Source organism: Chelonia mydas, chromosome 2 (assembly GCF_015237465.2).
Source record: "Chelonia mydas isolate rCheMyd1 chromosome 2, rCheMyd1.pri.v2, whole genome shotgun sequence".
Lineage (NCBI taxonomy): Eukaryota > Metazoa > Chordata > Testudines > Cheloniidae > Chelonia > Chelonia mydas.
The window spans coordinates 14,040,487-14,058,699 of record NC_057850.1 but is presented as its reverse complement, the minus strand read 5'-3'; the positions used below and the strand labels follow the sequence as shown (position 1 = coordinate 14,058,699).

Below are 18,213 nucleotides of genomic sequence, written 5' to 3'. Positions count from 1 at the left end.
GGCCAAAGAAGAAAAGTCTCTTTCCACAAGGGATTGCTGCTCCTAACCATCGAAGAACAGTTTCCATTCCACATCAGAAAGGAGCTATTGTATAGCCCTCCTCCAAAGAACCTTCTTTTTAATTCGGTAGATGGAAGGAAAAAAATGTAAAATGTTGAATTAAGAGGGTCTTTGCCAGCTAATTTGTTCCTTGACTTTAGCAAAGCTTTTGACACGGTCTCCCACAGTATTCTTGCCAACAAGTTAAAGAAGTATGGGCTGGATGAATGGACTATAAGGTGGATAGAACGTTGGCTAGATTGTTGGGCTCAACGGGTAGTGATCAATGGCTCCATGTCTAGTTGGCAGCCGGTATCAAGTGGAGTGCCGCAAGGGTTGGTCCTTGGGCAGGTTTTGTTCAATATCTTCATTAATGATCCGGAGGATGGTGTGGATTGCACCCTCAGCAAGTTTGCAGATGGCCCTAAACTGGGAGGGGCTATAGATACGCTGGAGGGTAGTGATAGGCTACAGAGGGACCTAGACAAATAAGAGGATTGAGCCAAGAGAAATCTGATGAGGTTCAACAAGGACAAGTGCAGAGTCCTGCACTTAGGATGGAAGAACCCCATGCACCGCTACAGACTAGGAACCGAATGGCTCGGCAGCAGTTCTGCAGAAAAGGACCTAGGGGTGACAGTGGACGAGAAGCTGGATATGAGTCAACAGTGTGCCCTTGTTGCCAAGAAGGCCAATGGCATTTTGGGATGTATAAGTAGGGGCATTGCCAGCAGATTGAGGGACATGATCATTCCCCTCTATTCGACATTGGTGAGGCCTCATCTGGAGTACTGTGTCCAGTTTTGGGCCCCACACTACAAAAAGGATGTGGAAAAATTCCAGCGGAGGGCAACAAAAATGATTAGGTGACTGGAACACATGACTTATGAGGAGAGGCTGAGGGAACTGGGATTGTTTAGTCTGTAGAAGAGAAGAATGAGGGGGGATTTGATACCTGCTTTCAAATACCTGAAAGGGGGTTCCAAAGAGGATGGATCTAGACTGTTCTCAGAGGTAGCTGATGACAGAACAAGAAGTAATGGTCTCAAGTTGCAGTGGGGGAGGTTTAGGTTGGATATTAGGAAAAACTCTTTCACTAGGAGGGTGGTGAAACACTGGAATGCATTACCTAGGGAGGTGGTGGAATCTCCTTCCTTAGATATTTTTAAGGTCAGGTTTGAGAAAGCCCTGGCTGGGATGATTTAGTTGGGAATTGGTCCTGCTTTGAGCAGCGAGTTGGACTAGATGACCTCCTGAGGTCCCTTCCAACCCTGATATTCTATGATTCTAATGTCTGCATTTGCCTGCTTCCAACTATGGCAGATTTTGTGCCTGAATTATGTGAGGTGAGACCTCCAGCTCAACATGCAATCATCTGCTGAGTCTAGTAAAGTGTGGTATCCATCACCTTCCAGTAAACAGAGAACATCCCCACAAACTGCTGACAAGATCCCCCCCCTAAAAAGTAAAACCTTTCACATGGAACACTTCTTGCTGTACCACCATCTGGTGTTTTTCCAAGGACGCTCCTGTTCCTGTCACTGGTTTCCTTAGCTGCCTGACAGCTCTCTAAAATTTTAACTTCTAATACTGGACCAGGGAGCCTATCTACAAGGCCTTTAGGAAAGTCTGAATCTATGCCTCTCTTGTCTCCACCTCTCACACAATCAGTCTAAGCACAAAGGTCAAAACCATAACACTTTTAAAAATCCAAATGTAAAGTCACTTCTTCAGTCTTCCCTTCCTGCCAAACAATACCCAGTATATATTTTTAAAACTATTGATGTTTTTAACTTTTCCTTCCAGTGGAAGAAATTGAGAAGGAAACTTAAATGACGGACACTAGTCTTTCTTTATTCTTAACGGCACTGAGATACCAAAGCTAAGAAAATCTATGAGCAAAATTGATTGGAAGGGAGAGCGCAGACAAAAATGTGAATGAAAAATGGGAGCTCTTTAAGAAGAGTTAATTGGATGGCCAAAAGCCATCAAGAAAGAGGACAAAGTTAGCTAAAAGCCCATCATGGTTCAGTAGTGAAACAAAGTCAGCGACTAGGAATAAAAAAAAACAAATATAAAACTTGGGGCAAAAAGAGAAATAGAGAGTAATCAGTATAAAATGGAAGTTATGAAATATAGAAAACTGATAAGAGAAGCTAAAGACAAAAGGGAAAAATCCATGACTAGCCGGGCTAAGGGCAATATGGTTTGTTTGTTTTTAAAAAAGTATATTAGGACAAAAGAAATCCCAGGCATATCATAGGCCCATTACTAGATGGGAGTGGTAACATTTTGAATATTGCAGAAAAGACAGATGGTCAATAAATATTTCTGGTATCTTTTTGGAAATAAGCAGGATGACGTACTTACGTGAGGATGATGAAATATTTTTCTGGTCCATTAGTAAGAGCTTGTTAAATAATATCTACTAGTGATAAATATTTTTAAGTCCTCAGCAGCAGCCCCACATAACTTGCATCCAAAAGTCCTAAAAGAGTTGGCTGAGTATTTCTGGCCTCCTGAAGTTAATTTTCAATAAATCTTGGAATGTTGGCAATTTTCAGAAGACTGGAAGAGTGCTAATGTTGTGCTTATATTCAAAAAGGGCAGGTTGGATGACTCAGATAACTATAGGCCTGTTAGTAGAGTGGTAAATGATAAGAGAGTGTGATCTAGATTGAATGGCCCACAGTTTTACCAATTATTAATGCATTTTAATACAGGTACATACAAAGTAATACATCTAGGAACATAGAATTCAGGCCACAACTACAAAATGGAAAGTCTGTATCCTGAAAAGCAGTGACTTTAAAAAGGATTTTGGGGTCCGAATGGACGAGCAATTCAACATAAGCTGTGGGGAAAGAAGGATAATATGATCCTTGGATGTATAAACATGGAAGTAGTGAGTAGGAATAAGGAGGTGATTTTACTTCTGTGAAGGGCAGTGGTTCTCAACATGTGGCCTGCGGGCTGCTTGCCGTCGAATTAGCACTTAGCTGTGGCTCAGCTGTGTGCTTTATTTAAAAAAAAAAAAAAAAAAAAAAGGGTTGCTGCTTCCCGGTCCCAGCAGGAGTGGAGGCGGCTGAGGGGGGAGACGGCGCCATGGAGCCCTGCTGGAGTGCTCCCTTCCAGGAGGGAAGGTGAAGCAGCTCGCTGTGGTGGGGGAGGAGCTCCCACACTGCAGTGACACACTGTAGGGTTGCCAGGGTGGGGGGAGGCGCTCAGTCATCAATCCACACCGGCCATGGGTGTAGTTTTGGGGGGCAATGCTCCTCACCCCCAATTTCTGCGAGCACTGAGCAGGGCTTGCTCTGGTCACCCTGTCACGGGGGAGGGAGGTTCTGTCCTTCCCAACCTATGCCAGGTTACTCAGTGCCTTCCCTCGACTGAGCTGGCAGCTCCGGGATGCTGACTCCGGGGTCCTAGTACCCATCGTCATCCTCGTCTGTGCGTGCTGGGTCCTGTTTCTGTACAGTGGTGAGTGCCCGTGTGGGGCAGAGCGAGGCAGTGGGGAAGGATGAGGGATGGGATAGGGCAGGGGGAAGGGAAGGGGATGAGGGAATGGGGCAGGAAGGAGGAGGCAGGGGATGGGGTGGGCAGAGGACAGTGAGGAGAAGAAAAGGAGTAGGGGGATGGGGTAGAGGGGAGAAAAGAGGATGACTGAGTGCCATCGCTGGGGGAACGCTGCCTTGTCGCTTCTGGTTATCTGTGCCAGAGGCATCTGGAGAAATGGGGAGAAGGTACGTGTTTTCTCCCCTACACGCACACTCTAGCAACGGCTACATGTAACCTCTGCGGGGGATGACCATGCTCCAGGCTGGAGCGTGCTCTGGACTGCCTGCAACAGACAGCGCCCACCAGCCTGTCCCCTGCTGGCCATATCCAGTTCCAGAACTCACAGCCAGAGCAGGAGGCTACCCTATAAGTCCTGTCGCAGTGTGGAGAGCTGATGTGGGGGGTAAACTTGTTCTGTGGGCGGCTTCTCATGGCTTGGTTGGTGGGATCACCTCTGCCCCTGACTGTTTGGGTGCAGGTATCGAGGGATGTGCCCCACTGGCCAGCCACAGCAGGCAGGGTTGTATAAATATTGTGTGGATGCAGCCCACATAACATATAGAGAACTGCCTATGCGGCCCACAATAGTAAATAGGTTGAGAACCACTGGTGTATGGTATTGGTGGGACAATATTGGAATGTTCTGTACAGTTGGGGTTTAATACGGATGTTGAAAAATTGGTGAGAGTGCCCAAAATGATTTGAGGGTTGGAGAAATGGCCTAATAATGAGAGACTTAAAGAGCTCAATCTGTTTAGCTATGAAAAAGAAGGTTTGAGAGGTGACTTGGTTACAGTGTATAAGTACCTTTTATGGGAAGAAAATACAGCATCCTAAAAGGCTCTTTAATGTAGCAAAGAAAGGGGTAACAAGCCAGACAATTTCAAATTGGAAATTAGGCTCAGATTTTTATTGATGAGGTTGATAAATAATTGGAACAAACTAACAAGGGAAATGGTAAATTCTCCATCTCTTGATGTCTTTGAATCAAGACTGGATGCCTTTCTGGAAGTTCTAAGATCTACTTTAGTCAAACACAAGTTATTGGACTCAATATAGGTATAGCTGAGTGAAACATAATGGCCTATGATTAAGGCTGCATGCCTGTCACGAAAGTCACAGATGTGGCTGACATTGTCTCTGCAGCTCTTAGGTGGAGGGGCCAGGGCTGTCCCCGCAGCTCCTATTGACTGTGATTTGCGGCCAATGGGAGCTCTAGAGCTAGTGCTCATGGCGGGGGCAGTGCGCAGAGCCCCCTGGCCTTTCCTCCCCTTAGGAGCTGCAGGGATACACCGGACGCTTCTAGAGATCCATGCAGAGCCGGGTAGGGAGCCTGCCAGCCCCGCCAATCCTCCTCCCTCCAGCACCAGCGGGGATCCTGGGCCACCCCTCCAGCACCCAAGCCGCCTTCCCAAAACACCCATGGCCCTCCAGCCCAAGTTTTAGTCAAGGATATATAGTACAAGTCATGGGCCGTGAATTTTTGGGTACTGCCCATGACCTGTCCAAGACTTTTACTAAAAATACCTATGACTAAAATGTAGCCTTACATATGATACACAGGAGGTTGTACTAGGTGATCAGGTTTGAGAAACCCTGATCTAACGGTCTCTTCGGCATTAAACTCTATGAATCCAAAAAAGCCACAGTGATGGGTACAGTAGAAGTGAAATACACAGCTCATTAAGAGAAAGTGCTGTCAAACGCCAAACAAAGAATTCCACTCTCATAAGAAATTTGATTTGGTTTTCCTTCCCAGTAGGTCAGAAAGTACATCTCTCTGAGATTTCTGAAGAAGGGGAAACGTTTTCATCCTCTTTAGATCAGATTGATTCTGAGGACACCTTGCTGAAGTATTTTAATGCTAAGAACATCAGCCACTTAAGTGATTTGCAAACAGGAAAAAAAGAAGACTTCTGTATTCTTTTGCTTCTTTGATGTAGATGGGACTTCAAAATTTGTTCCAAAGAAAAATTCTAGCCTTCACATTAATCAAGTAGTGTACCTGGCTTTTTCCTGCTTCAACCGAAAATGTGACAAAGAAATGATCCCGTATTCATCTCAGCTTGTCTGAGCCCTTAAATTTTACCTGGAAATGATTGAATAAGTCCGATCAACTAGATTGTTTCAGAAAGAGGGGTTAATCTCCTTTTCTTGGTTTGGTTAAGCACAAAATGTCTAAGGAGTTTTTTCACCAGGTTCCTTGCGCGGATTGGCCCTAGGGACCAGCCCAGGCCTTTGTCCTCACTTGGCCTCTGGTCTCTGACATCTGGGTATTCCAGGTGTAAAGGCTCAGCCCATTGTCTGAGCCTGAGACCATCCACCCCTTCCAGGGTTGTCAACAAACACAAAAAAGGAACTCAAATGAATTGTCCCCCAGGTGTGGTAAGGCTCCCTTTCTTCAGAGGGCTTCTGGTAGGCTGTGGCCCCAGAAGTTTTGGCTAACAGTAAGGTGGCTGTTTCTTTTTGAAACCTGAGAGCACAGTTGAAAATGACATCTGAAGAATGGGCTGTGCTTCTTGCAAATGATAAATTAGAGATATCCAGGGCTGTGGGAGGACTCTACATATAGATCACAGAGTATGATATCAGAATAGATCATGTAGTCTGACCTTCTGTAAATCCCAGACCATTACATTTCACTCAGTTACCCCTGTATTGAACCCAATATTTTGTTTAAGTAAAGCATATCTTTTTCCAGAAAGGCATCGATTCTTAATTTTAAAGACATCAAGACATGGAGCATTTACCATTTCCATGTATCGGGTGTGAACTCCCTTGTAACATGAACATGTAAGACATACTGATTTTTCAGCTTGGAACTGCAAAAGTGGCAGTAATTCCAGAATGTGGGCAAGGTAGAATGGCTTGGTAGGATTGGATATTTTGAACTAGGGGTTTTTAATTGGAAAGGAACTATTGGAAGAGCTCCTGTGTGCCAGATAATCTTGCACTCATTTTAACTGACATGCATTAGAAATTATGCAGGAGAAGGATTTATCCCTCTTAGTGCTTTGGGAGTGGATATGCCTCTTTGAATTAATTAAGCAAGGTTTGACTATTATGAATCTAATTCATAATATTAAATAGAACACATTGACAAAACTTCTGGCTTAAAGCTATTTGTGATAATGGCATGACAGCTGGCAATAGTTTAACAATGGTTGTCCATATTTTATTCCCATAATGGGATTTCAATGGTTATATTAAAAGTTAGTGCATCTGTGCTATTATTTCTCATGAAAATAGCATCTTGTGATATCAGGAGATGCTGTACTGAGATTTCAGTTATAAATTTAATCTATAATGGTTTAACAGCACAGTTCAGTAATGCACAGCAGTTTAGGCCTGGAAGTAAATAGTAATAGTCATAGGTGTCAACAATTGAGAACTATTAATAGGAATATTTGGAGGGGGTAAATAGGGTACACTTTTAATTCATTGGAATATATGGATTTTTTTGCGGTACAGAAGAAGTAAATTGTAAAAATTAGGACTTTCCCTCCTAAATAGACAGTTGGCATCTATTGCAGCCAGTTGAAACAGAAGGGGATGTTTAGGTTGGATCTATTCATTTCATTTCTCTCATTGTACGGGTAAAGTATTCTTTATCCAGGCCTATATGTTCCTGGTGGCAGATTCTTGTTGAGCACAGTTTCTAAAAAGAGCCAGTGCAGATTTGAAAAAGGAAGGGCAATATACATCTGGAATTGATCCTATCAAATAAAGTGTTTCAAGAAAATCAGAGTAGTTGCCAAAGCTATCTGCCCCAATTAGAAAAGGGCTAAATTCCTCCGGAGACTAAATAAAAAAGAAGAAAAAGGTGAAGGTAATCTTAAATGCACTGAAAAAATCTCATTTGTGAGAAGCAAATACTTCAGACAAATCAGTTTATCCTCTAGTGCATAAAGAAGCTGAGAAGAATTGGAACAAAATAAAACTGCATCTTTCCCCTTTTTTGCTGCTGCTGCTTGGCAACGAACATACTCTTTTTAGCTGATGAAACATAGACTGGGATGGACCTAATTTTATTTCATCTCTAACCCTAGTAAACTGTATAACATGGTGCTGAGAGAGAGAGACTAGATTTACTTGGAAAGACATTCTGAGCGTTAGAAATACTCTTCATACAAAAAGTGGGGGTGGGGAGTAATAAGTATAAAAATAAGTCTTTATATGGTACTATTCCTTCTTTTTGTGTCTGTATCTGATTAAGGATCTTTTTGCTTTCTATTGTTCATATAATTTAATGGTACTTTGAATACTACTTAGAATCTGTGCTGTAGCTGCCTTTCAATATTTTGTACAAAAAATCCAACTCTTCCTCAATATGTTTAATGATGATGTCAGTTTAAAAAGTTACTGAATTATATAAACGGGTAGAACTAGTCTGTGACCTCCAACACAATTTTGAAAATGATACTTTTCCCCATTTTTTCATTACCCTTCAAATCTAGTAAAACAAAATAGGAAATATTGTCAAGAAACAATAATATGTAAAGAATAAGGTTCCCACAAAAATGGTTCCCAGAAGAGGTTTCTTTTCAATTAACATAATAATGAAGATGCTAGTTTCTTTCTGTTTGTCACACTTTCACATATGATGCAGCGTGATGAGTGTTAAATGACAATCCTGTATCCAGCTTATATGGTTTTATATAAGAACATGTTCTTTTTCACATGATGGTCCTTATTGTATTCCACTGAGGGTTTACACATGTGCCCAGAACTGGAGATTTTGAAAGTAGTAATGACTGTTGATCCATGCATACGCACTTGGTTCACTTCATGGTTTCATCCAAGGTGATAAAGGGTGGGACAGACTGGCCATGTCTCCAGTTTCTTCTCACTGCCTCATGGTCCAGGTCAGAACTATTAGTGTCCTTTTGTGTGTGATGCACTTATTAACAATATAGAGTTGTACATAGTTTAGAGTATTTTACTGTTTTTACATTTTTATAGTTGTTTTGGTTGTTTACTAGATTTAGGAGTAGAATTGGGGCTACTTTGGGGGATTTGTTTCCAAGTAAATACCCCCCACACACACCCCTGTACCCACATGTGGGTACTGGACAATGCCAAAGACCCCAGGCTTTAAAATCTGCATCTCCTGTCCATGTTCCTTGTTGGTCAGCAGCAAACATCAACACTGCCTCTGCGGTTTGGGAGAAGTCCATATTTCATCCAGGTGCAGTATCTTCCCGTCCTTCCTCAGCCATATCCAAGAAGGCCGGGCTCTCAGCCACCTCTGGAAGCACCTCATGGAAGTTGCCATGAGACCTCATTCAGACCCCCATACATCTGCCTGAAGCAGCGAGGAGTGCGCCTCCCACTATGGAGTCCAAGTCCAGCACCAGTGGTACCACCACTATGGACCCCACCATCCTCCTCTCTAGACACCATGGAGTCACTCATTTCCTGCACCGTGGGGCCCACAACACCCTCCAGATTCTGTCATGCTGGCCCTATTGGGGATCCTGGCCCCAATACCCACCCTCAGAACCTGTCCATTCCATCAGAGAAATATTGTCTATTTCACCATCTTGGGTGCCTTTGAGTAGACACTTGGAACCGATGGCACAAGAAGAGCTGCTCAATCTGGTTCACACAGTACTGCTGGAGCAGGAGAGATTCCCATTGTCCTCACGTGATACGGAAGTGGCTTCAGCATCTCTTGATGACTACCGCCAATTCCAGGATCTTCTGCACAGAATGGCAGGAGAGATGCACATTCCCTTGGCAAGGGCCATAAAAGGCAATAAGAAGAGGTTCTTTAAATACATTAGGAGGAAGAGAAAGACAAAGGAAAGTGTAGGTCCTCTACTTAGATGGAAAGGAGAGCTAATAACTGTTGACATCAAGAAAGCTGAGGTTTGTAATGCCTATTTTGCTTCTGTCTTCACTAAAAAAAAGTTGATGATGAGATACTCAACACAATTAATTAATATTGTCAACCAGGGGAAAGGAATGCAAGCCGAAATAGGGAGAGAATATTGATGAATAAATAATATTTAGATAAGTTAGATGTATTCAAGTCAACAGGGCCTGATGAAATTCATCCTAGGGTATTTAAGAAACTAGCTGAAACAATCTTGTTATCAATTATCTTTGAGAACTCCTGGAGGACAGAAGACTGGAGAAGGGCAAACATAGAACGTCAGAGATATGAACACCAGAGTTATGGACTGACCAGTCAACTGGATACCATGTGAAACCAGAAGTAACCAAATAGGCAGCAGCAGAGACGAAAAAAAAAAAAAAAGCAAGTGCTGTACTATGCCTGTATTGCATCTTAAAGGTAGGCACATCTGGGCTGCCTGTCCCCACCCCCACCCACAGGACAGCCACTTACAGCTGTGGAAGCTGGGGCTGCCAGCCCAAGGCAGCTGGAGCTTTCACCCCCGCCAGGAGGGGAGAAACGCAAATGCACACGCACACCCTGCCCGGAGGGGGATAAGCTTGCAAACTCATGCTGGGGCTGAGTAGGGTGCTCAGCTGCTGCTAACTCCTGGCCTGAAGTGTCAGCTGCTGTATCTGGAGCCGGAACTGAACTTTTTTTTTCAGAATTACAACATTTCAGAGTTACGGACAACCTCCATTCCCGAGGTGTCCATAACTCTGAGGTTCTACTGTATCTTTAAAAAGAGGAACAAGGAAGATCTGGGGAATTATAGACCAGTCAGCCTAACTTCAATATCTGGAAAGATACTGGAGCAAATTATTAAACAATCTGTTTGTAAGCACCTGGAGGGTAATAAAAGGTTATAAGGAATCATCATGGATTTGTCAAGAACAAATCATGCCACATCACCTTAATTTCCTTTGGTAGGATTACTGACCGAGTGGATAGGGTGGATACAATAGATGTGATATACCTTGATTTTAGTAAGGCTTTTGCACAGCACTGCATGACATTCTAATAAGCAAACTAGGGAAATGTGGTCTCGATGAAATTATTGTAAGGTGGGTGCAGAAGTGGTTGAAAGACAGTACTCAAAGAGGAATTATCAATTGTTCGCTGTCAAATTGGGAGGATATATCTAGTAGGGTCCCACAGGGGTCGGTCCTGGGTCCATACTATTTAATATTTTCATTAGTTACTTGGAGTAGAGAGAACGCTTATAAAATTTGCGGATGACATCAAGCTGAGAGGGGTTGCAAGCACTTTGGAGGACTGGTTTGAAATTCAAAATGACCTTGACAAATTGGAGAGTTGGTCTGAATCCAACAAGATGAAATTCAATAAATACAAGCTCAGAGTGCTTCACTTAGGAAGGAAAAATCAAATGCACAGCTACAAAATGGGGAATAACTGGCTAGGTAGTAGTACTGCTGACAAAGGTCTGGGGTTTATAGTGACCACAAACTGAATGAGTCATCAATGTGATGCAGCTGTCAAAAAGGGCTAGTATGATTCTGGGGGGTGTATTAACAGGAGAGTTGTATGTAAGCAGCAGGATGTAATTGTCCCACTCTGCTCAGCACTGGTGAGGCCTCAGCTGGAGTACTATGTCCTTTTTTGGGCACCACAATTTAGAAAGGATGTGGACACATTGGCAAGAGTCTAGAGGAGAGCAACAAAAATGATAAAAGGTTTAGAAAACCTGACTTGTAAGGAAAGGTTGAAAAAACTGGGCAAGTTTAGTCTTAAGGAGACCGAGGAGCAACCTGTTAAGTCTTCCAATATGTTTTACGGTCTGTTATAAAGACGATAGTGATCAATTGTTTCCATGTCCACTGGAGGTAGGACAAGAAGTAATGGGCTTGATCTGCAGCAAGGGAGATTTAGGTTAGGGATTGGGAAACGCTTTCTAACTATAAGAGTAGTTAAGCTCTGGAATAGGCTTCCAAGGAAAGTTGTGGAGTCCCTATCATTTTAAGCTTTTAAAAACAAGTTGAACGAACACCTGAAAGGGATGGTCTAGGCTCACTTGTTCCTGCCACAGTGCAGGGGGCTGAACTTGATGACTTCTCTAGGTCACATTTCTATGATTCTATGAAGGAGAGATTAGAGAGGTAGAAGCAGAGCCACGAGAGTCCAGAGTCACAGAACCCAAGGAAGGACAAAATTTCAAGAACATGGTCAGCTGCATGGAATGTGGCTGACAGGTCAAGGAAGATAAGGATGGAATACTGAGTCTTTTCTGGCTAGGAAAAGGTCATTAGAAACTTTGCTGAGAGCTGTTTCAGTTGAATGCAAGGGGCAAAAGCCAGATTGAAGAGGGTCTAGGATTGAACTGGAGGAGAGGAACTCCAGATAGTGGTTGTAGACAGCATGTTCAATGAACTTAGACATGAAAGGGAGATAGTGGTAAACTGGAGAGGCAAGTAGGTTCAAGGATGGGGTTTTTAAACTTTGAGAGATTAAAGCATGCTTGTATTGTGAAGGGAAAGAACAAGAGCAAAGTGAGAGGTTAAGGAGAAAAGTGATAGGAGGGATGAGCATGCATGTGAGGCAGATGGGATAAGATCATTGGTGTAAGTGGAGAGGTTTAGAGAAGAGCAGGGGAGAAATTTCTGTGTCTGTGACCAGGGAGAGTGTTATAGGAGGGGAAAGGAAGGCAAGCCCAAGGGAGGGAATTCATGATCTCATGGCAGCTCTGTAACAGCTGTAGAATTTGGTCAATTAATAAACTTTTTAGATAGTTTACTTTCTCGTGAAAGAATCCTGTTTTATTTTGTTTTTTCCTCTCCCCATCCTCCACCTCCACTTCCCTGCATGTATCTGCCTGGTCTCTTGCACCCCTGAGTACTTCTCTCTGCTGAAGTACGTCATTAAGGAAATTTCTGGGTCTGGCACTGCAGCTGACTCTTGGTCTATATCTGCTGATATCTCCTGGCACTGACCCTTCCGGTGACATGAATCTCTTCTCCCTTTCTTTGCATCCCTTAGTGGAAAGTGCTAGGTTTACTGTTTCTCCTTTAATGCTGCTTCTGCAAACCCTGTAGAAGCAGCTATAAAGTAGGAGCTTCAGCTAGCAGCTTGTGACCAGTAAGTACTCAGCAGACCACACCAGTTAATCATACTGTTCATTGTACTGTTCAAAATATTTTGCCCTTTGCTATTTTGATTAATTATTATGAGTAATTGCATATGTATCTACTCTGATTATGATCAAACTTTGCACTTCTAAGTTTCTCAGCCAGTGCCACAATTTTTCATACATCAATACATTCAGCTGTGATGTAAGGCAATATTAAAACAATTGTACAGATAAGAAAAGTAAGGTGCAGAGTGGTTCTGTGGTTTAATCAGGGTTACACAGGAAGTGTGTATAGATCCCAGATCATCAATATGTTATCCACAAGACAAGTCTGACCCTCATTATTTTATATCATATCAGATGAGTCGAAACATTTCTGCCCAAGTCAGACTTGTCTAGAATCTATTCTCTCTAATAGTCAGGTTGTAATTGCAAGGGTCACTCTTGCTCCTCTACTTCTTTTGGGATGAATTACTTTTCTACTTCTGGTAGAGAATGCAGTGTATTGTTTTGTTGATGTTACTCTAGATGTATTATAAGATGTTGGCAGTAGATAAGTGAATCAGAATACCAAGTGCACATTTTAAATCCTTTCTGTGGAAGAAATAAGCTGTTTGTCTAGGTCTTTCTGCTAGCATTTCAAAGGTCATCCATCATCAGTTTTAATACACAAGCTAAGCAAAGAAGGTAGTAGTTTGTAAGCTAACCACTGTCTTTTTTTTTTTTTACATTTAAGAGACATATAGATTTTTATATAGGTTTTTCCTCTCCTCCCCACCCCCCACCCCCCACCCCCGCATCATATCCTCAGATATAAATTTTGTAGAACAAGAAAAGGGGTTTGACTAAAACTAGTGTGTAGGGTAAGTACTTCTGAAGAATTGACTTACTATATATATTTCACACCTATTGATTGTTTTATGCAGCACAATCATAACATCTTTACCTTCAGCAACTATGCTTTTCTGTTGGATTTTATCCTACAATGGAGAAGGTTTTATTTGCCACAGAAGTGCAGCTTCTGTGTCAGTGGCTACACTTCTGTGACAAAGCTCTGGGTAACTTCTCCCCACCCTCATTCACTCCACTTGAACAATTAAAAACATGCCAAACACTCAACCATAAAAGCAAGGAAATGAAAAGGTAAGCCACCAAGCAGTACATAACTGTATTCCTTCACACACCAGCACACAGCTTACCGCTATCATAAACCACACACGTGGGTAAGTGTATTCTCTAATGTAACCACTCCTCGTACCCCAAAGGCTTTATAGGTTAAAGCCAGCACCTTGAACTCCACCTGGAATTTTATATAGGAATCTTATAAAGCTCTTGAAGTAGGGCATTTATATGTTCTCTGCTTGAAACACTGATAAGTGGCTGTATTTTGCAAATTTAATGTGTTTCTGTAGCTCTCACCACAGCACAAGTGTACAGCTATGCTATATCTTTTAATGTAGTTTCCATAGGGCCAGAAAGGGAAGAAAATCAACTGCTGTTCCCACCCAGTCTCTCCTTTCACCATGTTCCATGAACCATGCAGAGACATCTTTACAGGGTCTGAAGGGAGATGGGTTTGATTTCTCTCTGCATGGATCTAAGGGACATGATGTAACCAATAATAATCCTTTATTTCTTGGAATGGTATTTCCACATCTCAAGAAAAATTTGCTGTGCAATTGACTGACTGATTACTATAATTTCACTAGGAGGCTTCTACATACACTATGAGCAGAAACTTTCACAAGACATTAGTGAAAAATCACCTAAGTGCAACTTGTGCCTTTGGTATTACTGTCATACTAAGCATAACTGAATCAAAATGTGAAATACAAATGCCAAACTCTATATCGCCTCTTTTGTAAAGAACCTTTAAACATTCTTAGCTAGCTGTAGCAGTGATAACTGGAGCAAAATTGAGAAGTTACTGGGAGAAACCTTGCAGAGGGAAAACCAAGAGTACGAATATTGTATTTAATAAAATTATCATCTTGTTCATAGGGGCCGTGGAGGAGTGCCACCCCCACCAGCAGGTGTACCAAGAGGGGCACCAGCTCCCAGGGGAGTACCTCCCAGTAGAGGTCCAGTCAGTCGTGGTCGTGGACTTCTAGCCCCCCGAGCAAGAGGAGTACCTCCACCTGCAGGCTACCGGCCTCTGCCACCACCTCCAGCACAGGAGACATATGGAGAATATGTAAGTGAAACCTTTCATGGAGCTTTGGCCACCACCAAGCATAATCTTCATTACTCTTGTAACAGAAGATTGTGACTATCATTTTAGAATTCAGTAGAAAGTCTTTATTCTGCACTTTGCTGAACCCCACACCTGAAATCTGCACCAGATTTGGTGGTCTCAGCATTTTTACAAAGATTTAACAGTGTACTGGATATCACATTCTTAAATTTTAGTATCTTTACAAAATACTCTATTACACTTCGCTATCGTACCTTAAGATATAAATAAATCTAACCTGCAGTTGACAAATGGATAAAGTAGTTCTTTTAATAAATTACCATGCTTTTTTCTTGTTCTTACTAACTTATAACACTCAAAACTATGTAATGGGTCAGTTGTCTAGTTGTAAATATGAATTAATGAAGTTCTACTTGAATAAGCTTTAAGAAAAATGTTAAATTATAGGTTCCAATGCAAGTGGTTTAAAAACCATGCAGTCAGCCATATACTACTTTTTCCTTATTTATAGGAATCACATTGTGTTATGTCTAAGCAGGGTTGGAAGGGACCTCAGGAGGTCATCTAGTCTAACCCCTGCTCGAAGCAGGACCAATCCCCAATTAAATCATCCCACCCAGGGCTTTGTCAAGCCTGACCTTAAAAACTTCTAAGGAAGGAGATTCTACCATCTCCCTAGGTAACGCATTCCAATGTTTCACCACCCTCCTAGTGAAAAAGCTTTTCCTAATATCCAACCTAAACCTCCCCCACTGCAACTTGAGACCATTACTCCTTGTCCTGTCCTCTTCTACCACTGAGAATAGTCTAGAACCATCCTCTTTGGAACCACCTCTCAGGTAGTTGAAAGCAGCTATCAAATCCCCCCTCATTCTTCTCTTCTGCAGACTAAACAATCCCAGTTCCCTCAGCCTCTCCTCATAAGTCATGTGTTCCAGACCCCTAATCATTTTTGTTGCCCTTCTCTGGACTCTCTCCAATTTTTCCACATCCTTCTTGTAGTGTGGGGCCCAAAACTGGACAAAGTACTCCAGATGAGGCCTCACCAATGTCGAATAGAGGGGAATGATCACGTCCCTCAATCTGCTGGCAATGCCCCTACTTATACATCCCAAAATGCCATTGGCCTTCTTGGCAACAAGGGCACACTGTTGACTCATATCCAGCTTCTCGTCCACTGTCACCCCTAGGTCCTTTTCCGCAGAACTGCTGCCTAGCCATTCGGTCCCTAGTCTGTAGCGGTGCATTGGATTCTTCCGTCCTAAGTGCAGGACCCTGCACTTATCCTTGTTGAACCTCATCAGATTTCTTTTGGCCCAATCCTCCAATTTGTCTAGGTCCCTCTGTATCCTATCCCTACCTGCCACCGTATCTGCCACTCCTCCTAGTTTAGTATCATCTGCAAATTTGCTGAGAGTGCAATCCAGACCATCCTCCAGATCATTTATGAAGATATTCAACGAAACCGGCCCCAGGACCGACCCTTGGGGCACTCCACTTGATACCGGCTGCCATCTAGACATGGAGCCATTAATCACTACCCGTTGAGCCCGACATCTGGCCAACTTTCTACCCACCTTATAGTGCATTCATCCAGCCCATACTTCTTTAACTTGCTGACAAGAATACTGTGGGAGACTGTCAAAAGCTTTGCTAAAGTCAAGAAACAATACATCCACTGCTTTCCCTTCATCCACAGAACCAGTAATCTCATCATAGAAGGCGATTAGATTAGTCAGGCATGACCTTCCCTTGGTGAATCCATGCTGACTGTTCCTGATCACTTTCCTCTCGTGTAAGTGCTTCAGGATTGATTCCTTGAGGACCTGCTCCATGATTTTTCCGGGGACTGAGGTGAGGCTGACTGGCCTGTAGTTCCCCGGATCCTCCTTCTTCCCTTTTTTAAAGATAGCACTACATTAGCCTTTTTCCAGTCGTCCGGGACTTCCCCTGATCGCCATGAGCTTTCAAAGATAATGGCCAATGGCTCTGCAATCACAGCCGCCAACTCCTTTAGCACTCTCGGATGCAACGCATCCGGCCCCATGGACTTGTGCACGTCCAGCTTTTCTAAATAGTCCCTAACCACTTCTTTCTCCACAGAAGGCTGGCCACCTACTCCCCGTGCTGTGTTGCCCAGCGCAGCAGTCTGGGAGCTGACCTTGCTCATGAAGACAGAGGCAAAAAAAGCATTGAGTACATTAGCTTTTTCCACATCCTCTGTCACTAGGTTGCCTCCCTCATTCAGTAAGGGGCCCACACTTTCCTTGGTTTTCTTCTTGTTGCCAACATACCTGAAGAAACCCTTCTTGTTACTCTTAACATCTCTTGCTAGCTGCAGCTCCAGGTGCGATTTGGCCCTCCTGATTTCATTCCTACATGCCCGAGCAACATTTTTATACTCTTCCCTGGTCATTTGTCCAATCTTCCACATCTTGTAAGCTTCTTTTTTATGTTTAAGATCCGCAAGGATTTCACTGTTAAGCCAAGCTGGTCGCCTGCCATATTTACTATTCTTTTGACACATCGGGATGGTTTGTCCCTGTAACCTCAATAGGGATTCTTTGAAATACAGCCAGTTCTCCTGGACTCCTTTCCCCCTCATGTTATTCCCCAGGGGATCCTACCCATCAGTTCCCTGAGGGAGTCGAAGTCTGCTTTCCTGAAGTCCAGGGTCCGTATTCTGCTGCTTACCTTTCTTCCCTGTGTCAGGATCCTGAACTCGACCAACTCATGGTCACTGCCTCCCAGATTCCCATCCACTTTTGCTTCCCCTACTAATTCTTCCCGTTTTGTGAGCAGCAGGTCAAGAAAAGCTCTCCCCGTAGTTGGCTCCTCCAGCACTTGGACCAGGAAATTGTCCCCTACATTTTCCAAGAACTTCCTGGATTGTCTGTGCACCGCTGTAGTGGTCTCCCAGCAGATATAGGGGTGATTAAAGTCGCCCATGAGAACCAGGGCATGCGATCTAGTAGCTTCTGCGAGTTGCCGGAAGAAAGCCTCATCCACCTCATCCCCCTGGTCCGGTGGTCTATAGCAGACTCCCACCACTACATCACTCTTGTTGCACACACTTCTAAACTTAATCCAGAGACACTCGGGTTTTTCTGCAGTTTCATACCGGATCTCTGAGCAGTCATACTGCTCCCTTACATACAGTGCTACTCCCCCACCTTTTCTGCCCTGCCTGTCCTTCCTGAACAGTTTATAACCATCCATGACAGTACTCCAGTCATGTAAGTTATCCCACCAAGTCTCTGTTGTTCCAATCACGTCATAATTCCTTGCCTTCACCAGGACCTCCAGTTCTCCCTGCTTGTTTCCAAGGCTTTGTGCATTTGTATATAGGCACTTGAGATAACCTGCTGATCGCCCCTCATTCTCAGTATGAGGTAGGAGCCCTCCCCTCACAGACGTTCCTGCCTGTGCTTCCTCCCG

At 43.3% G+C, this 18,213-nt stretch overlaps 1 protein-coding gene across 3 annotated transcripts in view; it reads left to right on the top strand.

The window, feature by feature from the left end:
* KHDRBS3 (KH RNA binding domain containing, signal transduction associated 3) overlaps nucleotides 1-18,213 on the top strand; it is a 192,774-nt gene that overhangs the window by 108,859 nt on the left and 65,702 nt on the right. For all 3 annotated transcript variants that reach the window (XM_043539053.1, XM_043539052.1, XM_043539054.1), the window contains exon 6: nucleotides 14,583-14,775. In XM_043539053.1, the coding sequence (XP_043394988.1) occupies nucleotides 14,583-14,775 (193 nt within the window). The remainder of the gene's footprint in view (nucleotides 1-14,582; nucleotides 14,776-18,213) is intronic.